General features: G+C 43.7%; 1 protein-coding gene across 1 annotated transcript in view; it reads left to right on the plus strand.

Moving 5' to 3' along the window:
* Positions 1–391: 391 nt before the first annotated feature.
* Positions 392–27,435, plus strand: part of IQCH (IQ motif containing H) — a 135,964-nt gene continuing 108,920 nt past the window's right edge. The window contains exons 1-2 of the mRNA XM_055124396.1: positions 392–509; positions 14,771–14,880. Coding sequence (XP_054980371.1) covers positions 392–509; positions 14,771–14,880 — 228 coding nt within the window. The remainder of the gene's footprint in view (positions 510–14,770; positions 14,881–27,435) is intronic.

The raw sequence follows: 27,435 nt of genomic DNA on the forward strand, positions 1-27,435 counted from the left end.
CCAGGATCATGCCCAGTGGTCACTCAATGGACCATTCGTTGCTGGGCTTAAACCTGACCTTCGCATGTGCAAAGCATGTGCTCAGCCCTGAAAATATCTTGAGTATTGAGAAATTTTAGTTTGCCTTGAAGTTACACTTCTACTTCAAAATAAAATGATCATAATACACATTTTATAATACCACTATTGGAAAAGCTATTTTCCCCTTGGGTTGTGGAACTTAAATGAATATAAATAGATTTTTTTCATGCAAAAGATTAAGGTACTCGATGACCAATAAGATGGTGCATAGAAAACATTGTAGTTGGGAAATTTCTGGAGTCCAGGTTGTATGAAAACACTGGAAATTAAATTTACATTCTTCTAAATTTGCTTTCTAGGGGTTTTGAGTATGATTGAACGAGGATTGATCCCCCCCACAGCGAGGATCACCTTCCAGAACCCACCCGTTATGCCCAGGCCGGCTCCTCTGCACGACTTCATTGAGGCCCACAGGAACCCAACTATTGGTAAGAAAGTCCTTCCTATTCGCTTCTAACGAAGATATATAGAAATAACTACCTTTGGATATTTAGGGCAATTCAACTCGGATACTCAATAATGAGATAAAAACTGTGCTTATTCTTAGCTTTGCTTTACCGATAAAACAACGTCAGCCTATAAAATGTTTATTGAGGGTCTGTGTTTGTTATTTTTTTTGAGTCACACCTCCTGGCGATGCACAGGGGTTATTCCTGGCTCTGCACTCAGGAATTACCCCCTGGCAGTGCTCAGGGGACCATATGGGATGCTGAGAATCAAACCCGGGTTGGCCATGTGCAAGGCAAATGCCCTACCCGCTGTGTTATTGCTCCAGCCCCTAGGGTCTGTGTTCTTCACGTGCTGAAGAGACACAGCTACTGCAGCTCAGTCCAAACTGAGTAAAGCAAACATCACGATAAAGTAAGTTACACAATTGTTTGGTTTCCCAGTGTGTATACATTATACTAGGGCCTAATATATATATATATATATATATAGTATTATGTTTTTCAAAGGTGTGTATATCTTAATTTTAAAATACCTTTCTGCTAAAAAAATATGTTAACTAACATCATCTCTCTGAAGAGTCGTGATCTCTTTGCTAGTGCTGTTGCCTTAATGTTGATGCTTCCTGACTGACTAGGTTAATGTTTGTCGAGGTGGGTAGCAGCAGCAGTTTCTTAAGATGCTGCCACAAAATGTAAGTTTGTCACTTCCGTGGACTCTTCCTTACATGAAAGATTTCTCTACAGTATTTAATATTGCCTAATAGTATTTTACAGTGGTAGTAGTTCTTTCAAAGTTGGAGTCAATCTTGTGTGGAGAATACACATGACATTCATGGATTATTTAATTTGTGGTTCTTCTATGGGAAAGTTCACAGCAACCCAAAATAATCACAATAGCAACATCATAGATCATAATACAAATCGCCATAAAAGGTAGAGTAACAATGGAGTATTGTGAGAAATATGGAAATGTAAAGCTGACATGGAGTGAGAACATGCTGCTGGGGAAAATAGTGCCAAGAGAACTATTCAATTCCCTCAGTTGAGGGAGGGAGGGAGGCAGGGAGGAGGGGGGGGAGGGAGGAGGGAGGGAGGGAGGGAAGGCACCAAAGCAAAGAATAATAAACAAATTATGCCCACTTTCAAGGCACCATAGGAGAAAAAAGAAGACTTTAAAAATAGCTATATACAACATAGCACAAAATAAAAACCAAGTCGCTGTTAAAGTCTAGTGCTATAAGAATTTACTTTCTCTGAGCTTCAGTTTTCCTCGTTATATAACAATAGGGTTTGGACTAAATTTGGCCACCTGTTCAACAAATATCTGTTGAACCTGTTCTTTATTTGAGGTCACATTAGGTGCTGGAGACCCAAAGAGATTAAGTCAGTTGACTTCTCTGCTCTCAAGGTGCCTAGAATCTAGTAGGAGATACTGATAACAAGCAGGTATGTAAATGAGAACTTAAGTGAGTGATGTGTGCTAGAAATAAAAAAATCAAGTACCTTGGAATCAGCTTAACCAAAGAAGTGAAGGACCTATACAAGGAAAATTACAAAACACTACTTCAAGAAATAAAGGAGGACACTAGGAAATGGAGGCAAATTCTATGCTCATGGATAGGAAGAATTAACATTATCAAAATGTCAATACTGCCCAAAGCACTATACAAATTTAATGTGGTCCCTATCAGGATACCCATGACATTTTTCAAAGAAATAGAAAAAAAACTCCTGAAATTCATATGGAACAATAAACCCCCACAAATAGCTAAATCAATCCTTGGGAAAAAGAAGATGGGTGGCATCACCTTCCCTAACTTCAAACTCTACTACAAAGCGGTAGTAATTAAAACCATGGTATTAGGCTAGAAACAGACCTGCAGACCAATGGAACAGAGTTGAATATCCTGTCACAGACCCCCAAATATATGACCATTTAATCTTTGACAAAGGAGCAAGAAATGTGAAGTGGAACAAGGAAGGCCTCTTCAACAAGTGGTGCTGGGAAAACTGGATACCTACATGCAAAAATAATGAACTCTGACCTCTGTCTAATGACAGGTACAAAAGTCAGATCAAAGTGGGTTAAAGACCTCAATATCAGACATGAATCTGTAAGGTACACAGAGGAAAATGAAGGCAGAACTCTTCATGACATTGAAGCTAAAGGCATCTTTAAGGATGAAACAGCACTGACCATGCAAGTGGAAGCACACATAAACAAATGGGACTATATCAAACTAAGAAGCTCCTGCACTTCAAAAGGAACAGTGACCAAAATACAGAAAGAGCCCATAGAATGGGTAAGAATATTTACCCAATACCCATCTGATAAGGGATTAATATCCAGGATATACAAGACACTAGTAGAATTGTATAAGAAAAAAACCTCCAAACCCATCAAAATGTGGGGTGAATAAATGAACAGAAGTGTCCTCATAAAAGAAATACAAATGTCCAAAAGCCACATGAAAAAGTGCTCCACATCGCTAGTCATCAGGGAGATGCAAATCAAAACAATGAGATATCATCTCACACCACAGAGAACTGGCACACATTCAAAAGAACAAAAGCAACCAATGCTGGTGTATATGTGGGGGAAAAGGGACGCTCTTTCACTGTTGGTGGGAATGCCAACTCGTCCAGCCTTTCTGGAAAACAATATGGACAGTCCTTCAAAAACTAGAAATTGAGCTTCCATATGACCCTGCAATACCACTTCTGGGAATATATCCCGAGGATGCAAAAAAGCACAGTAGAAATGACATCTGTACCTATATGTTCATTGCAGCACTGTTCACAATAGCCAAAATCTGGAAACAACCCAAGTGCCCTAAAACAGATGACTGGTCAAAGAAACTTTGAAACATCTACACAATGGAATACTATGCAGCTGTTAGAAGATGAAGTCATGAAATTTGCTTATAAGTGGATAGACATGGAGAGTATCATGCTAAGTGAAATGAGTCAGAAAGAGAGGGACAGACATAGAAGGACTGCACTCATTTGTGGATTGTAGGGTAGCATCACATAAGGGTGACACCCAAGGACAGTAGATACAAGGGCCAGGGGATTGCCCCATAGCTGGAAGACTGCTTCATGAGCGGAGGGGAGAATGCAGATAGAATAGAGAAGGGATCACTAAGAAAATGATGGCTGGAGGAACCAGTTGGGATGGGAGATGTGTGCCGAAAGTAGATAATGGACCAAACATGATGACTTCTCAGTATCTGTGTTGCAAGCCATAATTCCCCAAAGTAGAGAGAGAGTATGGGGAATATTGTGTGCCATGGAGGCAGGGGGAGGGTGGGAAAGAGGGGATATACTGGGGATATTGGTGGTGGGAATGTGCACTGGTGGAGGGATGGGTGTTTGATCATTGTGAGATTGTAACCCAAACATGAAAGCTTTTAACTATCTCACAGTGATTCAGTAAAATTAAAAAAATTTTTTTTAATTTAAAAATTAAAAAAAATAAAACAACACGGACTGGAGAGTGATAAGGAGGTGGTTTCCTGACATGTGAGGGAAGTATCAGGGGATGCCCATTAGAAAAATGCAGAAAGCTTGAGTTGACATCCAAACCATGCGGAGGATCGGGGCAAGAGAAGACCTGGGGAAGGACATTTCTGAGAGAGGACAGAAGAGGTAAAAAGGTCCTGCCCGAGAACTACTGAGCAAAAATAATAGTGAGACTGGATGACCAAAGGAAAGGGATTTGGAGAAAGATGAGGATGGAGGGGTAAAGAGAAACCATGTGAGGGCGATTAGTGGGGATGATGAATTGTCTTTAACATTCATTCTTTCCTTCTTGCACAGTAAGAGTTGTGGGTGGGTCCAAGTCAAGTTTAGCTGATGATAACATTTCCCAGGATTCCTCCCTCCCTCCCTCCCTCTTTTCTTCTTCCTTCCTTCCTTCCTTCCTTCCTTCCTTCCTTCCTTCCTTCCTTCCTTCCTTCCTTCCTTCCTTCCTTCCTTCCTTCCTTCCTTCCTTCCTTCCTTCCTTCCTTCTTCCTCCTTCCTTCCTTCCTTCCTTCCTTCCTTCCTTCCTTCCTTCCTTCCTTCCTTCCTTCCTTCCTTCCTTCCTTCCTTCCTTCCTTCCTTCCTTCCTTCCTTCCTTCCTTCCTTCCTCCCACCATCCCTCCCTCTGATTAGCTGGGATACAGAACCATCATGTAAGCGCTTTGGAACCAGACATCCAATTCCTTGAGAATAAACCCAAATCAAGGAGGTTCTACAAAGCACCTGGCAGCTACTTACCAAAACCACCTATGTTATGAAAAATAAGAAAAGGCTGAAAAACTGTCCCAGACTAGAGGAGACCAGGAAGTCATGATCACAAAATACAATATGATATTCTGAACAGACCCTAACAGTCTAAGAAGATTAATGTAAGAATTAGCAAATCCCAAATGAAGTCAGGAATTCTGAGAAATATATCACGGTAAAGATGTTAACAAGAGGGGGAAACTGCATACACTTAACTTTTCTGTGAAATCTTATTGCAAAGCTGAAAGTTTATCACTATTATTATTATTATTATTTGGTTTGGGGTCCTGTGCTTATGAATCACTCCTGGTGGGGCTTTGGGGACCCTATGGGGTACCCGGGATTGAAACATGTTAGCTACAAGCAAGGCAAAAGCCCTAACTGCTGTACGATCTCTCTGACCCTGAAAGATGATTTTATTTTTATTTATTGGTTTGGGTTTTTTTGAGGGGGCCACACCCGGCCATGCTCAGGCTTTACGCCTGGTTCTGCACTCAAGGGTCACTCCTGGAGAAACTTTGGTGACCTTATGGGGTGCCTGGGATCAGACCCGGGCCTGCTGCATGCAAGGTAATCACCCTACCCATTGAACTATTGCTCCAGCCCCTGAAAGTTTATTTTGAAATATAAAAAGTAAACCATGGAAAAAATAGAAGTTAAGGGTAAATTAAAAGTGTAACTTGTCAGAGAAAGACAAACACTATGCAACTTAACTTATATTAGAATAAAAAAATAAAATAGAATTTATAGATATATAGAGGACGTATTGAGGGTTACCACAAATGAGTGCCAGGGGGTGTATAAATGGATGAGTCAAAAGTCCAGTTATAAAACAAATAAGTCCTGGTAATTGTAATGCGTAGTATAAAATCTATAGCTAATTAAGATGCCAACTTCTCATCACAAGAAAAAAATTGTATAACTGTCTGATGATGGATATTAACTAGTTCTGCTGTTGTGATAATTTTGCAATATATACGAACATAGAATCATTGTATATTCCTGAAACCTATTAATGTTATATATCAAATAAAACTCAGTAAAAATTTAAATGTAAATTAAAAATTAATAAAAAAGAGAAAGTACACCATGCCAAAAAAAAGATAGTCAAAGAAAACGGGATTAGGTCTATCAATATAAACAAACAAGGTCTATTAGTAAGGATTAAAATGAATGTCAATGATAAAATGGCCAATTCATCAAGATGATAAATAATCCTATGTGTGTATACACCTAACAACAGAGATTCAAAATACATGAAGCAAAACTTAATAAAATTTAAAGTATAGAGAAATCCATATTTTCTTTCAATAGTTGAAAAAACTAGTAAACAAAACTCCACCAACAATACAGAAAACTGGAACTATCAAGTGATGTTAATACATCTGTAGAATATTAAACACGATGGCAGGGGAAGGAGAGATAATAGAGCAGACAGGGTGTTTGCTCTGGCAGCTGACTTAGGTTCAATCCCCAGCATCCCATATGGTCCCCTGAGAACCACCGAGAATAATTCCTGAGTGCAGATGCAGAAGTAACCCTGAGCACTACTGGGTGTGGCCCCCAAACCAAACCAAACCCCAAACCCCCAACCGATTGTGTTTTATTTAATGGCAGAACATATTCAGTTTAAGTGCAGCAGGATAAGTCACTAAATAATCCATTGCTTGTACCATAAAACAGACCTCAATAAACTGAAAAGAATTGTAGAAAGTTTAGAAATAATATAAAAATCAAATTAAAATCTCCTAAATGTTTATAAATTAAACCACACATTCTAAATAACCTCAAGACTCAATGAGGATGTCAGATACTTGAAAAGTATTTTCAAGTGGATGAAAGTTAGATTACAACACATCAAAACTTCCTAAAGTAGTACTCAGAAGAAATTCAGAGCATTAAATGAATGTATTTAAAAAAAAAACTCAATTAGCTAAGATCCCACCTTTAAAAACTATAAAAGGGAAAGAAAAATTTACCCAAAACAAGGGTCAGAGAGATAGTACAGCAGTTAGGGCTTTTGCCTTGCTTGTAGCTAACATGTTTCAATCCCGGTACCCCATAGGGTCCCCAAAGCCCCACCAGGAGTGATTCATAAGCACAGAGCCAGCAGCAAGCCCAGAGCAGTGCTGGGTGTGGCCCCTAAACCAAATAATAATAATAATAGTGATCATAATAATAATAATGATAAACTTTCAACTTTGCAATAAGATTTCACAGCTATTAAGATCAATTTACTGCAGAGCTGTGATTTGGTACACGTGGCCACAAACCCCAGCCACTGGCCACATCTGGTGACCAAGTCACTGTCCTTGAAAGATAGCACCAAGGTCATTTAAGAAAAATAGGTACCTGATTAGCTCTACATCTACTAAAGAAATTGGATTCATACGTAAAAAATCTTTTAAGAAGGAAAACACTAGTTCCAGCTGACATCACTGTTGAATTAATCTAAACACTTCAATACAAGTTTTCCCAGAAAACATAATCTGCAGATTATTTTATGGCATTAGCATCACCCTGATATCACATCTGGTCCACAAAAACATTAGAAGACAAGAAAACTCAATATTATAAAAATGAAAATCTATGCAAAAACACTCAAAAATATCAGCAAATACAGTCCTGCAAAGTAAGCATACATGACTACAGATAGTTTATCCTAGCTGTTTTAACTGGAGGACTGTTTCAACACTTAAACACCAATCAATGCAATTTTATATCAATGAACTGGAGAAGAAAAGTCACATGACCGTCTGAATAAATAAAAATGAAATAAAATTTAAAATGCCTTTGTACTATTGCTGCTTAACTAATCAAGGATAGGGGAACCTCCATAGGCTGAGATGATATCTACTGCTAATGGTGTATCTCCCAGGGCTGATAGTGGCCCTCTCCACTCCTGCCTTCCCTCCAGCCTCACTATGACAGTAAAGCTAAGTTATTGGCATTGACCTAAAAGAACATTGTCTATATCTAGTGTCCATCTTTACAGCTGCCATTCATGGGATAGCTATAGCACTGTGGCACTGTTGTCTGTTATCAATTTGCTCAAGCGGGCACCAGTAATGTCTCCATTGTGAGACTTGTTGTTACTGTTTTTGGCATATCGAATACACCACAGGTGGCTTGCCAGGCTCTGTCGTGTGGGCGGGATACTCTTGGTAACTTGCCGGGCTCTTCGAGAGGGACGGAGGAATCAAACCCAGGATAGCTAATGCCACTTATATTCACAGATTCTGCAGAACTATATTAAATAAAGAACCCATGGGGGCCATACCCCATGGTCAGGGGTTCCCTCTGGCTCTACACTGGAATTACTCCTGGTGTTGCTTGGAAAATCAAATGGGAAGCCAGGGATTGAACTGGGTCAGCCATGTGCAAGGCAAATGCCCTACTCACTGTACTATCCCTCCAGTCCAAGGAATTCATTCTTAAACGGGCACGGGAACATTCCCTAGAGCTGTATGCCCAGGTGCAGTGTGGAACAGACAAAAGTGTCCTCAGAGTGAGAGAAGGGGGGAGGAGAGAGAGAGAGAGAGAGAGAGAGAGAGAGAGAGGAGAGAGAGAGAGAGAAAGCCTGCCATAGTGGCAGGCATTGGGATGGAGTGGGTAGGTGGGAAAGAAACTGGGACCATTGGTGGTGGGAAAAGTACACTGGTGACAGGATGGGTGTTGCAACATTATATGATTGAAATCCAATCGTGAACAACTTTGTAAATGTGTTTATCACTGTGATTCAATTTAAAAAAAATAATTACCCAGTTAAAAAAGTATCCTCTCCAAGTTTCTTCCTAGAAAGAATTTGAGTGCACACTTCCTAGCGCTACCTCAAAGAGTCTGGTTCTAATCAGCCTGCATGAGTCCTGAACGCCACCCAAGCCTGCTGGAATCTGGGCCCGAGCCCCAAGTCCTCCCTTATATACCAAGAATAATGAAGAAACAGGGGCATTCACCTGCAGGAAAGGATCAAGACAAAGTTCTGGAAAGAACTCTAAGTACATCAGACCTTTTAAACCTCCTGATGAGGATTTCATGGCAACAGTCTTAGTAAAATTCAGCGAAATGAAGGAATCAATTTGAAATCAGTTCAGTAAGGAGAGAGAACATATGACAAAATCGAACAGAAATAATGGAACTAAAAAATACAGTGGTAGAATTAAATATTACAGAAGGCTTGCTGAGTCAGGACAAATCAGGGAGCTTGAGGCTGAACTAGAGGAAACAAACAAAAAAGGATAAAAAATAATTTTGAAATGAAGAGAACATAAGAAATTTGTAAAATGACATTAAAAAGAACATTTGTGTTATAGGGATTCCAGAAAAAGAAAACAGCAAGTGGCAGAATTCTATTTTTTTTCTTAAATTGAACCCAGATCTAGGAAGCTTAAAAAGTTCCAAATAAAATAAAGCAAACAGATGCACACCAGTTGTAATTGAAATGGCAAAAGACAAAGAATTCTGAAAGCAGCAAGAGAAAAAACTCACATAAAGGGGAAAACCATTAGACTCACAGCAGATTTCAAAGGAATGGCAAAATATAAGCAAAGTACTGAATGAGTCTCTCCAACAGTAATTACTACAATCAGATTTGAAGGGGCAGCAGAGAGCTTTCAGACAAGCATTACTTAGAGGAATCAATGGCCGACCACTAAACTGACTGTGCAAGAAATATGAAAAGGTCTTCTGTAAAAGTAAAAGAAGGGGCTGGAGAAATAGCACATGGGAAGGGCGCTTGCCTTGCACATGGTGAATTGAGTTCTCCCTCCAGCACTCCATATGGTTCCCTGAACCAGCCAGAAGTGATCCCTGAGAGCAGAACCAGTAGTAAGCCCTGAGCATTGCTGGTATATCCCTGTCCCACACAAAAAAAAAAAAATAGAAAAGAAAAGAAAAATAAAGAAAGAGAGAAAGAGAGAAAGAAAGAAAGAAAGAAAGAAAGAAAGAAAGAAAGAAAGAAAGAAAGAAAGAAAGAAAGAAAGGAAGGAAGAAGGAAGGAAGGAAGGAAGGAAGGAAGGAAGGAAGGAAGGAAGGAAGGAAGGAAGGAAGGAAGAAAGAAAGAAAGAAAGAAAGAAAGAAAGAAAGAAAGAAAGAAAGAAAGGAAGGAAGGAAGGAAGGAAGGAAGGAAGGAAGGAAGGAAGGAAGGAAGGAAGGAAGGAAGAAGCAAAGGAACAAAGAAAAGAGGAAACAAGAGAAAAAAGAAACCACTGAGATAACATCGAAATAAAAAAAAACTGCTCGAAGAAAAATCCACTAAAACAAAAGCAATCACACTACTCAGAGGAAATAGTCACATGCTATTAATCTCACAAAGGGCTAATATTAAAAATATATAAAATATTCACAAAACTCAACAACATCAACAATCTCATGAAAAAAATGTTGAGATGAATTGAACAGACATTTCTAAAAAGAAGATATACATATGGCAAACAAGCACATGAAAAATGGCTTATTGTCAGTTATAATCTGGTAAATGCAAATAAAAATGACAATGAGACCACAAGACAGAATGGCCTGCTTCAAAAATACTAGAAACAAGCACTAGTGGAGGTGTAGAGGCAATGGACCCCTCACTTACTGAGGGTTACCTTCATGCTGGGAATGTAAATTGGTTTGGCCTCCAAGGAAAACAGTATGTAGATTTCTCAGAATAGTTAATAATAGAACTACTAGCAATTTTACTCCTAGGTTTCTATCTTAAGAATACAAGAGACAAAAAATAAGAATAAAATAAATAAAATAATATTTTTTAATTTAGAAAGTAAAAAATACAAAGAATACAAAAAATTCAAAAAACATGAAAGCATCTATGTTCATTGCTGTTTATAACAGTCAAAATCTGGAAACAATCCAGCCAACAAGACCATCAATAGATGAGTGAAAAAAGATGTCGTGTGTGTGTGTGTGTGTGTGTGTGTGTGTGTGTGTGTGTGTGTGTGTGAATATTCCTCAGCTGTAAGAAAAGATGGAATCTTGTCTTTTGCTACAAGGTGGATAGAATTGGAGAGTTATGCCAAGAATAATGTCGCAGGAGGAAAACATACAGAATGATCTCACTTGCATGTAACATATAAATTAATAAAGCAAGGAAATTGACACTGCCCAATGAAAACAGACACTTAAACCCTAACAGTAAGACTCAGGTTACAGGAACGGGCTAAGCGGACTGAGAGTAACCTGTGGATGGTGGTCTCAGGATGCTGGGACTTTGGGGGTGTGTGTGGTGTGGAAACACAGCCCCCCAAAAATACAAATATTTAGTCTCATGTAAACCTCATTAGTAATAATTAAAAAAAGAATTGTGATGACTGATAGATGCCAAAGTAAATCAATAATTTTATTGTTGATGATCCAGAGGAGGAGAGAAAAAGGGAGAGAAAACTTATTCAAACTCATTTTTATTCAAAGACCCACCTCCAAAGTCATTATGATCTTGAGACCAACTTCCTGCCATGAAAAGTGACATTCAAATCCTTAAAAGACTTTAGCGAACTGAATTCAACAGCACAATAAAAAAGCTCATAAACTATGGTTAAGTGGAATTTATTCCTGGAATGCAAAGACGGTTCAAAATATGCAAATAAATGCATCTGCTACACCACATTAGCAAAACAATGGATAAAATTACTAGTTGAACAGATGCAGGGAATTGATAAGATTAAAAATCCTTTCTCAGACTCAGAAATAAAGCCCTAGGAAGAGAGCAACATAGAACGACAGGCTATACAAATGCCTCCAGACCCCATGCCAGGCTGTTTCATCCAGGGCAAAGGGGAGGGCTGGGTGAGTTCTGTTCCCACCCAACAACCCCACCCCCATGCCCCACTCCTGCGGCTGTATGACCACATGCCCAGCCAGAGGACATCTGATACTTTACACCACTGATGTATCAAGAGTAGCACTCCACATTTGGGGGTTAAAGTAGAAGGCAAGTAATCTCGAGAGAGAAGGGGGAATACACACACACACACACACACACACACACACACACACACACACACACACACACACACACTCACACACACCCCGGCTCAGCCTTTAACATGTCAACATGTTAGTAATCTCTTATAGAAGGGCTTCATGGCTCAAGGGTGAAATACAACAATCTTCATACACTTTCTTCTAAGGAAACTTTTTTTTTTTTTTTGCTTTTTGGGTCACACCTGGCGATGCACAGGAGTTACTCCTGGCTCTGCACTCAGGAATTAATCCTGGCTGTGCTCGTGGGACCATATGGGATGCTGGCAATCGTACTCGGTTGCGTGCAAGGCAAACGCCCTACCCACTCTGCTATCGCTCCAGCCCCTAAGGAAACATTTTTGAATCACTTTTAGTGGATTATTCATAACAAGCAATACAAAATAAATTATTTCAGTTCTGTTTTGGGAACAGGGTTTGGGATTGGGGGTGGAAACATTCGAAATAAGGTTGTGAGAATGGTGTTCAAATATTAAATGTAATAAATTACTGTGAACAACTTTATAAAAATAAAATAAAATTTTAAAAAATGAATTCTTTTTTGAGCAAGCTTTTATTTTTTATTTGTTTTTATTTTAATTTTTTATTTTAATGAATTATCATGAGATACATTTACAGAGTTACAGACTTTCATGATTGCATTTCAAACAATGTTCAAGTACCCATCCCTCCACCAGTGCCTATTCTCCACCACCAATGTTCCCAGTATCCTTCCCACCACCCCCACCTCTTCCCACCTCCTGCCTCTGTGTCAGGCACAATCCCTCCTATTCTCTCTGTCCTTTCCGGTGTATGATTTTGAGAAAACTTTTTTAACAAATTGGATATTTTAACATAACAAGGATCATGTATGACAATCCAAAGCCAACGCTATCCCTAACATGTAAAGCTAAGACCTTTTCTCTAAGATTAAGAAAAAGGATGTTTTTTGGGTCACACCTGGCGATGCACAGGGGTTACTCCTGGCTCTGCACTCAGGAATTACCCCTGGTGGTGCTCAGGGGACCATATGGGATGCTGGGAATCAAACCCGGGTCGGCTTCGTGCAAGGCAAACACCCTACCCACTGACCATTTTTTTAAAAAGTGCTGCTGTAAACATAGGAGTGAAAATGCTATTGCTGCAGCCCCCAGAATAGACATTTTCACTCCTATGTTTACAGCAGCACTATTCACAATAGATAAAATCTGGAAAGAACCCAAGCGTCCAAGAACAAATAACCGGATAAAGAAATGATGGTAAATATAAACAATGGAATACTACTCAGCTTTATGGAGAGATGAAATCATGGATTTTCCTCAGTTCTTCCAATTTTACTAGCATGCTGTACTTGATCAATTCTTTCCACGATTGGGGTTATAAAGCTGACAGAAAATGAGTCAAAGAAAGTGAGTTGAGGAAAAGTCTTTGGCTCAATGAATTGTTCTTTCTTTTTTTTTTTTATTTTGGGGTCACACCCAACAATGCTCAGGGGGTCACTCCTACCTCTGTGCTCAGGAATCACTCCTGGTGGTGCTTAGGGGACCATATGGGATGCTGGGGATCAAACCAAGGTCATCTGCATGCACCCTCCCTCTGTGCTGTCGCTCTAGCCCCACAATGAACTATTTTAAATAAATGACTTGTCCTCTTTCTTAGAATGAATAGGACAAGGAGTTTTCTCCCCTGAGAATGCCAGACATCAGCTATTCATAAAGGAAAGCTGGACTTACTTCCAGATAACAGCAAAAATGTGATGGCTCTCCCATGCATAGTATAGCATGTAGGCCGATCACCCACCTCCATGCACTAGGTATGTTTTCCAAAAGCCATTCCTTATGAATTTCAAATATTCGTTTCTCACTTATATTATTTTTATTAAGCTATTTCAACTCTTTAGATTCATTTTTCTAAAATGATCATATAATGGAGTAAATCATCAAATGTAGTTGTATTAATCTTTTTAATGAACTTGGGAGAACTGAGAAGCAGCACAGAGGTGAGGCACTTGCCTTACATGCAGCTGACCCCAGTTTAATCCCAGTACCACATATGATCCCCTAAGCACCCCCAGAAGTCACTTCTGAGCATGAAGCCAAAAGTAAGCCCTGAGTACAGTCAGATGTAGCCCCCAAACCTCCCCCAAATAAATAAAAATCAGTAGATTTGGAAGAAAGCTATGTAAAGCAATCGTATAGTAAAACATTTTAAAGCCAAATATTATTGTCTCATCTGCCTGCTTTTGAAGCTCACCTCTCCCTCTAAGCAGTTTGCATTTGGAGAGAGGACCTCTGAAAACCTTGGCCCTCCCATGCTTTCGGAGTCAGTGACCCCCAATGTTTCATTGGATTAATACAGGAAAGACTGAGTGGTCAAGAAGGATTCCTCCACGGCCTGGAAGCTGGCCTCACATGCTGGGGGAAAAGGCAGCTGAGATAGAGAAGGGACCATCAAACAAAGGATGCTCGGAGGCCTTGCTCAGGATGGGAGATATGTGCTGAAAGTAGACTATAGACTGAACATGATGGTCACGTGTTACCTGAATTGCAAACTGTAACACCCAAAAGGGGAGAAAGAGAGAGAGAAAAAGAGAGAGAGAGAGAGAGAGAGAGAGTAAAAGGGAATGTGCCTACCACAGAGGCAGGGGGGGATGGGATGGGGTGGGGGTGGCAGGAGGGAACGTTGGTGGTGGAGAACAGGCACTGGTGCAGGGATGGGTTTTCGACCGCTGTGTGACTGAAATGTAATCACAAAAGTGTGTAAGTCTGTAATTCTATCTCACGGTGTTTCTATCTCACAGCATCCTCTATGGTCCCCTGAGCACCGCCAGGAGTAATTCCTGAGTGCATGAGCCAGGAGTAACCCCTGTGCATCACCAGGTGTGACCCAAAAAGCCAAAAAAAAATTGGAAAAAAAAGACTGAGTGGCCGTCGGATGGGTTCGGAGCCATTGGGCTGGTCCAGTGGGTTTCCAAGTACGACCCTAATGGCTCCATCCACTGTCTCCACAAGGTCATACCACAGTGCGTGTGCCCGCCACACCCAGCATCCGACCTTGGAAATCATTGCAGATGACAGACAGCAAGCCCAGCAACATCGCTATCAAGAAGCCGGCACCAAAGGTAAGGTCACTTTCAACTAAAAACAGCGAGACCCTGTTGACCGCAGTCCCAGTGACATTTTTTTGTCCTGGGCATGTTGAAGTGTAGGCGCCTCCCACACAGAAATAAGTCCACGTCCGGTTGCTGATGGACGACATTTGATTTTCAGAGTGAGGAGGGCTGTGAGACAAGTCAGCTCTCCCATGGCACTGTCAGTGGAGTCTACACAAGTCCAATATGTCACACAGCTTCCAGACCACCTACAGGATCAGGTCAGCCTCAGTATCTCGGTGGCCAAAAGTTTAGGAGTCTGGAAGACAACAGCTGAGGCTCTAGATCCAAGTGCCGCTGCACTGCCTGTGTTCTTATGAACTGTGACTATTTCCTTTGTTTTTTTAAGCATAGGGCTTTAAAAAGAAAAGTGATTGTACTTTGCAAGGGTGCCTCAATAAGGATGGGAGAAGGAATTCCATCTTGTTTAACACAAGGGCTCCGCAGAACAATAATAATTCAGTTTCACAGAGACTCTGGCTGAAAGGTGGTGAACCTTTGGAGTTTGCGTTCTTATGTTTATGAGCCACAGGCAGACTTGTGATAATGGAAACTTTTCACCCTGGAAAAGAGACAGCTGACAGTGTCTTTTTCTGGGCTTACCCTAGGTGGTCCTGTTACAGCTGCTCCTCTTTAAAAAAGAAAAAGAAAGAAAGATAAAAGAGGAAAGAAACACTGGAGAGTGACCGGGAAGAAGTGAATGCCCCTGGTCGCCATAGTAAATTGCTACCTGCTCCTCCCCGACCTTCATCTGTTTGTGCCCAGAGAGTTTCCTCAAGACGTTTCCACTGTATTTCCAGCCTGGGCGAACTGCTCCCCTAGAAGCGCTTCCCAGGCTTGCTATGAAACAGCAGGTCATGTGATACCCCAGTTGCCATGGCAAATATTTGCATTTCATGAAAAATGTGAGTTTGAAAAAAAAAAAAACCCACAAAAACCAATGGAAATAGCCAAATCCAAAGACAGACAGCAGACAGGCCTTCGGGCTAGTGTTTGGCCTGTACCAGGCTGACTTCCAATTCAGCTATTAAACAGAATGTGTGACGGCCACGTGCTAACGCACATAATGGGGACAGACAGAGCACCTGTGTGGATTCTCACCCCACTCCAGCTCTCAGGCCCCGAAGTTTCACAGATCGTAGGTCTGTAGGTAATACAGAGATGACTAGGTAGGAAGCAGTAAGGGATCTACCTAAAACCAAAAAAAAAAAAAATTTTTTTTTTTTTTTAAAGAATGACATCTTTTAGGAGGAGTAATTAGCTCTACTTGGATTATCTTGGCTGTTGACTTTATAAAATTCACCCCCGTGGCTAGACACAGCATTACTTAAAGACATTTTCCTATATTCCCACACGGGTACATTTCTGAATGAGCTCTTCAATGATCAATGTCTTTATTCCTATCCTTTGTGAAAAATGCCCCCCCCCGGGGGCTGGGTGTCCCACGATAGCTGATTTTGTAAATATTGACTCTGTCAAACTCTTTGTTCAAAGCGAACAGGGATCTTGGCAAGAGAGCACCATTGTCTGGGGTGGGAAAGGTCTTCCTAACGGTTAGCCTCTGCCAGCAAGGAGAGAAAGACCAGGCTGACACAGCAGGAGAAGCCAAGGAAATAGGGGTGGGGGGAGAGAGGGGGAAGGAGGAGGGAGTGGTCGGGGTGGGGGAGGGGCAACTCCATACCTTCAATTTGTTTTCTACCTCATGGAAGAGTCATGTTGATTTAACCCGTCTCATTCTTCATTGTAGGGGAAAAGAAAAAAGTCAAGAGGACTCTACGATTGGAAGGTCTGTAATCTGTGTGAGTAGTTGAAATTGGGCCTCGGTCACAGAGTGGCACCCCCTTTTGCTACGGGTAAAAGTGTGGGAAGTGGGTTTGGCAGCTGGAGCTGAGAACAAAAATTCTTTGATGAAAGAGTTGAAATCATTTGGGGGGCAGGGGAGACATGGTTTATTTAAAGTGGAAACCCCATTTTTCCCTCCTCTCGGGGACTGAATTATTTTGAGAACTTCATGCCAAAGCAGTGATTTGAATAACAGGGCATTCAACCTCAATCACTTCCGTCTTATAAAAAGTAGTCCTACAGGGGGCTGGAGCGATAGCACAGTGGGTAGGGCGTTTGCCTTGCACCCGGCCCACCCGGGTTCGATTCCCAGCATCCCATATGGTCCCCCGAGCACCATCAGGTGTAATTCCTGAGTGCAGAGCCAGGAGTGACCCCTGTGCATCATCGGGTGTGACCAAAAAGCAAAAAAAAAAAAAAAAAAAGTAGTCCTACAGGGGTAAACGTGACAGTGAACACTTGCCTGGCACTTGACCCACTTGGTTTAGTCTCCAGCACCCTTTGTGGTCCCCCAAAGCCCACCAGGAGTGAGCCCTGAGCACAGAGCCAGAAGTAAATCCTGAGCATCACTAGATATGGTTCAGATACAACAACGACAAATATATATATATATATATATATATATATATAGAGAGAGAGAGAGAGAGAGAGAGAGAGAGTATACCTACAAAGAAGTAACACATGAGCAAAGCCGGTATTGAGTGTATGTCTGTTCTGGTGGACGTGACCATGGGATGTGTGATCACACAACACACACACACACACACACACACACACACACACACACACACACCCTTGCACATGGTCACGTTGTGACTAGGGTAGAACAGGTAACATTGTGGGGCTGAATATGAAGCCACCTAAGGCGAATAAAAAAAAATGAAATAGTCAGGGCTGGAGCAATAGCACAGTGGGTAGGGCATCTCCCTTGCACGCGGTCGACCCGGGTTCGATTCCCAGCATCCCATATAGTCCCCTGAGCACTGCCAGGATTGATTCCTGAGTGCAGAGCCAGGAGAAACCCCTGGGCATCACCGAGTTTGACCCCAAAAGAAAAAATAATGAAATGGTCAGGGAAGGAGAAATGGCTCAGGGACACTGTAAAGGAGTAATTCAGACCCTGCAATTCTGAGGCAAGTCAGAGCTCTTACTAGCAGAGCAATTTGGAGGAAATCATTTCAATTCTCTGTGCCTCCCTCCTTCTGACCAATCCAGATAAATCTCCCTTTGCCTACAATTGTGTTGGGGCCTAGACATGAGTGTGAAGATGCCTTGGAGCTCTACAGCATTTGCTGTCATAATACATCTTTTTGTTTGTTTGTTTGTTTGTTTGTTTGTTTGGCGGACTCGCATTTGCCTTGCACGCAGCTGACCCCGGTTTGATTCCTCTGTCCCTCTCGTAGAGCCCAGCAAGCTACTGAGAGTATCCCACCCGCATGGCAGAGCCTGGTCAAGCTCACCATGTCATATTCGATGTGCCAAAAACAGTAACAAGTCTCACAATGGAGACGTTACTGGTGCCTGCTCGAGCAAATCAATGAACAATGGGGCAACAGTGCAGTGCAGTGCAGTTTCTTTGGCAGCCCCACCAGACAGCATCTGAGGACCCTGGGGTGACAGACATCAAGTCCAGGGCTTCTCCATGATGCCTAGCAGGGATGCAGCCCTTTGAACCATCTCCTCGGCCCCATCAGTCTCATTTTGAAGAGCATCTTTAGTCTGCCCCTTCGAGGTGTTCTTCTCAGGAAGGATTTCAGAGGGAGCAGCCCGAGAGATAGCACAAAAGTTCTGGCGCTTCTAAGCCCGTGGCTGACCCAGGGTTTGCTCTCCAATACAGCACACAGTCCCCCAACACCACCAGGATGATTGCTGAGCACAGAGCCAGGAGAAAGCCCTGAGCACTGCCAGGTGTGGTCCCAATACGTGTGTGCACGCACACCCTGTGCTCACGCGTGCGTGCACACACACATATACATACAATTTTATTTTATGTGTTTATTATTTTTTTATTGAATCACTATGAGAACAGTTACAGGGCTTTCAGGATCAAGTCTCAGTCATACAATAATCAAACACACATCCCTTCACCAGTGCACATGTTCCACCACCAAGAACCCCAGCATACACTCCTCCCACTCCTCCCCTGCCTGTGTGGCAGATGATTTTCACTTTACTCTCTCTTTACTTTGATTACATTCAATTTTCGACAGAAAACCCACTATAATTTTAGAGGGAGCTCAGTCTTCCCTTTTAAGGAACCAGACCTTGTGTTGGGTCATCGTATCCTGTGGAACAGTGACTGGACAGCACTGCATTCACCCCCAGGGATGCCCTTACCCTCCTGTACCTAAGTACTCTCAGATAAATGAATCAGTGCAGTGACACCCCTCTGACAACCATCACCCTCGCCCCGCCCTCCCCCAGCAACTTCACTGGTGGTGAGGAAATTGTGAGTTTGTTTCTGCACTTTTCAGAACAAAGGGAATGCTTTAAGGATACTACGGTTATTTGGTTATTTATCTGGGACGTTTCCAGCAGTTGTTGGTGGACATTCCTCAGAGAGCAGGTCCACGCCACTGAATACTCAGAACAGCCCAGACCTTCGGGACTCGGTGACAGGGAGGCTCAGGAATCCCGACTCCCATTGCTCACATTTCCCTCCCTGCTCTACCCCCTGGAGGCTCTCTTCATCAATCACAATCGCCCCAAATGGTCCTTAGCTGTGTCACATTCTCTCAGAACATACTAGAAGGGAGGTAGAAAAGATTCACTCAGTGCAGCAGGCCAATAAAACAGGGCTCTCAGAATGGAAATTTCACATTTGACTGAAAATGTACTCCCTCTTTTGGAAAAAAAAGAACATTTCTGACTTACTCTGTTTGATCTTCAGCAAGCACTGAACCATTGAGTGTCTCTGTTCTGTGAGAATGCATATCAGGGCAGAGATTTTTTTTTTCTCCTCAGGAAGTATTTCGGAGTTCAAGAAGATTCATTTGAATAAAAGATACCTTTCAAAGCAATTGCAGAAATTATCACGAGGAAATTGCTGCTGCTATGAGTGGCCTTTACACTCAATTTTTGTCCTGTAAATGTCCCCAATCAGTGAGTTCTCATTCTGCCTTTCATCCTTTTTATTAAGGTTAAGGGCTCTGAGTCTCACTCTTACAGCTGACACTTAAGGTGCATGCCATTCCTTATGCCTATAAACAGAGAATTGTTTTGTTGATTTACAGGTCCCTAAAACACTGGCATATCATTCTTTGGGGTTCTTGCCTCATAACTATCTTTCAACATCTTGGTAGAAGCAGTTATTGTTCTGTTGTGATTTGTTAGTTTGAGCTTCCAATAAATAATAAATACTTTTCTTAAAAGGAAAAGAAATTTTCTTTTTTTTTTAACCCTGTGGTACAATAAGGTGATACCATTGGAGATTTGGCTTCTGATTCCTGGTGTGTTTATTATTTATTGATTATTTTGTTTGTTTGTTTTGGGACCACATGTGGCAGTGTTCAGGGGTCACTTAGAGAGCAGATTCTCCTAGCGGGATCATACTTTCAGGCTGGAGGCAGAGAGTATCGAAACCAGAAACACCCTCGTGGCCCCAAATGGAAATTGAAGGCAGCCCATACCAGTCACTTTTCAAGGCCACACGAGAAGGTGGTGACACATTTGATCTCAGGTGTTGATCTCAGTTCTTCTCACTTCAAATCCACCCTTTCCCCACAGTGCTATGTTCCCTCAGCCTCTCATGGGAATGAGTTTAGTGACTTGTTTTCCAACTTATGAAGGAAGCCGTTCAAGGCCAGTTTGGCCCTCGTAGCTCATAACAAAAAAACGGGGAGGGGGTGGAGGGAGTGGTGTCAGACAAATGAGAATCTTGGTAAGGAATCATATGTCAAGTTCTGGGCTGTTGAGTTGTAAGTATGGGCAATCTAGGGCCAGGGAACAGCATTTAGGTGTGTGATTGTGGATAAGTCTCTCTCTGCTCCCTCAGCTGTGGGAACAGTGGTCTGGACCAGTGGCGAGGCACCATGAAAGGTTCTTTTTATACATAAAATCTTCACAACCACTCCTGCCAGTCCTACACATGGCTAAGAGAACATAGTATCTTAGCTCAGGCTCCCATAACAAAATACCATATTTTGGGGTGGTGTACCCAACCAACATTTATTTCTCAGGGCTCTGGGGCCAAATCCAAGAGGAAGATGCCAGTATGGTTGGTTCTGATAAGAACCTTCTTGGGTTTACAAAGACAAGCCTTCTTGCTGTATCTTCACCGGGTGGGGGAGGGAAAAGAGGAGACAAAGTGGGAAGGAAGGAGGGAGAAAGAGATAAAGAGAGACAGAAAACACGTTTCTTGTGTCTCCTCTTAAAAAAAGAGGAATCATTTAATCACAAACGTTCAACCCTCATGCGCAAATTACTTTTCAAAGACCCCAACCCCAAATGTTGCCACCCTCGGGATTACAGGGAGCTTCAATAGATGAAATTCTACAGGGATGCATTCAGTCCACAGTTACTAGTAATTTTTCCAAGAGCCCACAGTGGCAGAACTTAAACTTCCACCCACTCACTTTAGACTTCAGCGCCCAGGGCTGAATTTCAGGGCTCATTTCTTTGGACCCCCGATAGCTCCTAGGATGAAAGACAAGGCCAGTGGCCTTCGTGAAAGTCATACCCTAAAATTCATGAGCCCTGATCATGTCGGCAGCTCACTTCGAATACTGAATCTCGTTTTCCAACAATTCTCACAAGCTGAGGTCCTGGTACCTATTTTGTAAGAAGCTTAACACACGCTGGGTGCTCAGTAAGTACTGAAGCACGAGTTAGACCAACTGTGACTGCACTTCGGGGAATAATGAAGGCTCCATCTCTGAGAGCTGATCCATCAGTACCTCGAGTCAAGGCTCTTACTTGGAGCCATCACATCAGGAAGAACTTACTCCTTTTCATACAAATGGAGGCCATTACCTCAGTTTATTCCTAGTGGATGCATTTGAGTGTTTGCGAAACCTCCTAGAATATGTTTACAGAATCTGAAGTTCTTTAATTGATCCTTCCAGGCAAATCATTCTCCAAAGAACAGCTCTGGGGCCAGAGCGACAGTACAGTGGGCAGGGGTCTTGCTTTGCACAGAGCCCACCCTGATTTGATCCCTGGCATCCCCTATGGTTCCTGGAACAGCGCCAGGAGTGATCCCTGAGTACAGAGCCCTGAGCTCCGCTAGTTAAAGCCCCAAAACAAAACCAATTTTTTTAAAAAGCAAAAGATTATCTCCATGTTAGAAAACCAAGAGATCTTGATAGAAGCCTATTTCCCAATATCAGAATATATGAAAAGGACATTTTAAATAAGGATCTTCAGCTTAGAAATAGGTGTCTTTTCGATGGAATATATTTTTCTTTGTCATGATAATTTCTGAATCTTGGGAGTCTTTTCTGCTTCCTGTCTGGGGTTTACTGACATACAAAATCTCCATCTTGCCTTCTTGGTTTTGGGGTGTCAATTTAGACTTTTCCTTAAATAACTTCTCGAGAATCTCTCCTAATTAGTGATTCCACTTTGCAAATGAGGAAGAGCTTTTCCCAGTGAGTTGATCCAGTTAGTTAGACAAGGATGCTGACAATTAAGCCATGGCCATAGGTTTGGGCTCCGAGTGAGCCAATTAGGGGCTGTCAGCATCTCGTGTGGGTGTGTCTGGTCCCTGCACGAGGAGGCCCGCTCAGACTAGGAGGAAACAAGCAGGGAACAGTCACACTGAAAGTACAGCTTGTGGCAAACAAGGAGAGGGAAAAGATGGAAGAGACAGAGGAGGAAAGGATGGAGGGAGGGAAGGAGGGAGGGAGGGAGGAAGGGAGGGAGGGAGGGAGGGGGAGAGAGAGGGAGGGAGGAAGGGAGGGGAGAGAGGGAGGAAGGGAAAGAGGAAGGGAGGGAGGAAGGAAGGATGGAGGGAAGAAGGAAGGAAGGAGGGAAGGAAGGAGGGAAGGAGGGAAGGAAGGAAGGAAGGAAGGAAGGAAGGAAGGAAGGAAGGAAGGGAGGGTGGGAGGGAAGGAGGGAGGAAGGGAGGGAGAAAGGGAGGGAGGGAGGAAGAAAGGAGAAGGGAGGGAGAAAGAAAGAAGGAAGGGAGGGAGGAAGGAAGGAAGGAAGGAAGGAAGGAAGGAAGGAAGGAAGGAAGGAAGGAAGGAAGGGAGGGAGGGAGGGAGGGAGGGAGGGAGGAAGAAAGGAGGAAGGGAGGGAGAAAGAAAGGAGGAAGGGAGGGAGGAAGGAAGGAAGGAAGGGAGGGAGGAAGGAAGGAAGGAAGGAAGGGAGGGAGGAAGGAGGGGAGGGAGGAAGAAAGGAGGAAGGGAGGGAGAAAGAAAGGAGGAAGGGAGGGAGAAAGAAAGGAGGAAGGGAGGGGGGAAGAGGGAAGGAGGGAGGGAGGAAGGAAGGAAGGAAGGAAGGAAGGAAGGAAGGAAGGAAGGAAGGAAGGAAGGAAGGAAGGGAGGGAGGGAGGGAGGGAGGGAGGAAGGAAGGAAGGAAGGAAGGAAGGAAGGAAGGAAGGAAGGAAGGGAGGGAGGGAGGGAGGGAGGGAGGGAGGGAGGGAGGGAGGGAGGGAAGAGGAAGGGAGGAAGGAAGGAAGGAAGGAAGGAAGGAAGGAAGGAAGGAAGGAAGGAAGGAAGGAAGGAAGGAAGGAAGGAAGGAAGGAAGGAGGGACGGAGGGAGGGAGGGAGGGAGGGAGGGGGAAGAAGGAAGGAAGGAAGGGAGGAAGGAAGGAAGGAAGGAAGGAAGGAAGGAAGGAAGGAAGGAAGGAAGGAAGGAAGGAAGGAGAGAGGGAGGGATGGAGAGAGGGAGGGAGAAAGGGAAGGGAGGGGAAGGAGAAGGGATTGGACACAACAGAGCAGAACAGAAAGGGAAGGGGGAAGGAGGAAGGGGACAGGAGAAGAGAGGGGGGAGGGGAGGGGAGGAGAGGGGAGAGGACAGGTGAGGGTTGGGGAGTAGATAGGGAAAGGGAGGGGAAGGAGAAGGGGAGGGGAGGGGAAGAGGAGGGGAGGGACAGGGCCAGGGAAGGGGAGGGAGGGGAAGGAGAAGGTATTGGACACAACAGAGCAGAACAGAAAGGGAAGGGGGAAGGAGGAAGGGGACAGGAGAAGAGAGGGGGGAGGGGAGGGGAGGAGAGGGGAGAGGGCAGGTGAGGGGTGGGGAGTAGATAGGGAAAGGGAGGGGAAGGAGAAGGGAAGGGGAGGGGGAAGGGAAGAGGAGGGGAGGGACAGGGCCAGGGAAGGGGAGGGAGGGGAAGGGGAGGGGGACTGGGAGGGGGGCGGGAAGGGGCTGTGGACAAAGTTGAGATGGCTGGTATGGGCGGGACAGGGAGGGAGCTGAGTCCGGCCTGGCCTGACCTGTGGTCAGAGATCTCCTTCCTAGCGAGCTGTGAAGCCGCTTTGTCTTCACCTGTTCAATGGGTCTCACAACGCTGATGCACGGCTTTAATCTGGAAGCCTTTCTCCTGAGGAACATGTCTTTTCTTGCTCTGAGCCTCAAGTGCTCCCCAGTGTGGCATTTTCCGTGACAGATGTACCACAGTTCTGCTTTAGCTGACTCCGGGCCCACAGCGTCCCCGTGCCTGAGTCGCCTTTTTGATGTCCAAGAGTGTCTCCTTGGAGAGCGGGTCTTTACGAGAACAACCTCCAGGAGGGGACAGAGGTTCGATCCCTTCATTTGGAAATGGCCCCTGTCCTCCTGTCACCCCGGCCCTGCCCAGGGGCTGGGTTTCCACACGTCTGGAAACGCACTTGCTCTGCACACGGGTTCTCGTGGGCCACCCACGAAAGGCTCTGTCCGAGAGACTCGGGGACCCCCTTCCTTCTAAACCCCTCCCGGGGGGGTTCCATTTTCAAAGACGGCCCCATTCCCCATGGCTCCTGAATCACAAACATAATCTTAACATTCCCAAGAAGCAGAGGCTTGCTCTGCCAGCGCGGGGACGCTTAGAGGAGCCTCAGCGCCCAGTGGCCAGGACTGGACACATGATGGGTAGGACCAGCCAGCTCCGTGCCTGTCCGTGCGTGACTGTGTTTCTCGGACAAAGCCCTGCCATTCTTACCGGAATCCTCCCCTTGCCACCACCATCAGGGCCCGCTCTCGAAGGCAAGCAGAAATGTAGCCACGGGGGGCTGGAGTGATACACAGCGGGTAGGGTGTTTGCCTTGCACGTGGCCAACCCCGGTTCAATTCCCAGCATCCCATATGGTTCCCTGAGCACCGCCAGGAGTGATTTCTGAATGCATAAGCCAGGAGTAACCCCTGTGCATCGCCAGGTGTGACCCAAAAAGCAAAAAAAAAAAAAAAAGAAGAAGAAGAAGAAAGAAATGTAGCCACGGGCCATCCCTGGGAGAGCATGTGCCACTTGTCTTCTAGCAGAAGCTGCAGTTTCTCCCTCCCGCTCCAACGCCTGCTGAGGGAGGCGGGCCTGCCCTGACGGAGGCGTGTCCAAGAAGGAGGAACTCACGTCCAAGCCCCAAACAACTCGCAGTCACTCTCTGAGTAGCGCAGAAGAGGCTGCTATCTTACGCAGATGCTTAGGACCATAATGACTCTGACGTTAACAGTACAGGGAAGCTCACTAAGGTTTAAGGTCAGCTGCAAAAGTTCCAGTAAACTCCCTGCATTACGATTTCACACGTGGTGCTCCACATTGTTACATGACAGTCTAAGGAATTATCTCACCACTGCCCAGATCTAAAATCACTGCATCACTGTATCGCTGTCATCCCGTTTCTCATCGATTTGCTGGAGCGGGCACCAGTAATGTCTCCACTGTGAGACTTGTTGTTACTGTTTTGGGCATATCAAATATGCCACGGGGAGCTTGCCAGGCTCTGCCCCGGGGTGGGGTGGGGGTGAGATACTCTCAGTAGCTTGCCAGGCTCTCCGAGACGGACGGAGGAATCGAACTCAGGTAGGCCGCGTGCAAGGCGAATGCCCTACCCGCTGTGTTATCACTCCAGCCCAGATCTAAAATAAGCCTTTTTTTTTTTTACGCTTTTTACATTGGCTTATGGTGCTTTTATTGTAAATCAACCTCTTGGTTTACGTCTTAGATAGCTTTCTGCTTAAATCTGATTATTATTATCTGTGTCCAGAGAGAGAGTAGATCGGGTAGAGTGCTTGCCTCGAATGTTAAAGACCTGGGTTCAATTCCCCTACATCCCATATGGTTCCTGACAGGAGAAATTCCTGAGTGCAGAGCCAGGAGTAACCCCTCAGCATTGCAGGCTGTGACTCCAAAACAAAACAAAAATTGTTCATAATATCAGCTAACATTTATTTAATGGAATCAAAGCACTGACAATCTAACCTAGTAACATTCACCATAATGCTGTGGTACAACAGTTAAAATAATTAATTGGAGTTTTGTATTTTTTTCTTTGAGCTTTCTAAAAACTCTTCAAAATGCAGAGAGCAGAGTAGCCTACAATCTGATAAAAATTGGCTTATACATCTGAAAACATTGACATATTGAAGACAATCTGTTCCTTAAATCCACAAGCAAAAAGCAATCAGCACAGTAACTGATAAGCTAGGCTTGCTGAGGCAAAATTGGGCCTGAAGCAGCTTTAGCCCTGCTGGCCCAAGGAAGAAAGGAATGGGTTGGGTGGAGAAGGAAGGAAGGAAGGAAGGAAGGAAGGAAGGAAGGAAGGAAGGAAGGAAGGAAGGAAGGAAGGAAGGAAGGAAGGGAGGGAGGGAGGGAGGGAGGGAGGGAGGGAGGGAGGGAGGGAGGGAGGGAGGGAGGGAGGGAGGGAGGAGAAAGGATGGAAAATGACATATAGACAATGGGAGTAAATTTCTCCTGCAGATTTCAACAATAAAATGTAGGAGTTTTACACTGAACATAAGCAAAATAAAAATTTCCCTTTTTTTCTTGGCTTACACGGGTATTTGTACGAGTGTGAGTGTGTATGACATAGTTTATTTTCATCTAGACAATTTACCTTATTATTATTAGTTTGGGGGCCATATCTGGCTTTGCTCAGGGCTTGGTCCTGGCTCTGCATTCAGGAATCACTTCTGGCAGACTTGAAAGACCATGTGAGGTGTGGGGATCCAAGCTGGGTCTGCCATGTGCAAGGCAAGCACCCTACATGCTGTACTATCTCTTGAGTCCAAGATTTAAAAAATATAGATTTTATTCTGTCTTTGAAAAATATATATGTACATATATATATATATATACATACATACATACATATATCTCAAGTCTCTTAACATCTAAAACCAAAAGTGTTTCCTGTAAGACTTAAAAAGTTCAGGGGCTGGAGCCATAGCACAGCAGGTAGGGCATTTGCCTTGCACTCAGTAGACCTGGGTTCAATTCCCAGCATCCTATATGGTTCCCTGAGCAACACCAGGAGTAACCCCTGAGCGTCGCCAGGTGTGACCCAAAAAGAAAAAACAAAGGAAAAAAATAAGGACTTAAAAAGTTCAGTCTGGACAAAGAGAAATGAAATGGAAGCAGACACTTCCTTGATTTATTTTTTTTTTTATGTATGAGATTGCAGATTCTATTCTCTACAGCTCCAGATGTGCCCCTAAGAATGTAAGTCCCAAGGAAAGATGCAAGCTTGACATAAACATTGTGCCCCCTTGCAAAGATTTCCTGGAGAGTAAGAGAAGGGTCAGAAGAACTTGAAAGTGAGGAGTTGTCAG

This window comes from Sorex araneus, chromosome 2 (genome assembly GCF_027595985.1).
Source record: "Sorex araneus isolate mSorAra2 chromosome 2, mSorAra2.pri, whole genome shotgun sequence".
NCBI lineage: Eukaryota > Metazoa > Chordata > Mammalia > Eulipotyphla > Soricidae > Sorex > Sorex araneus.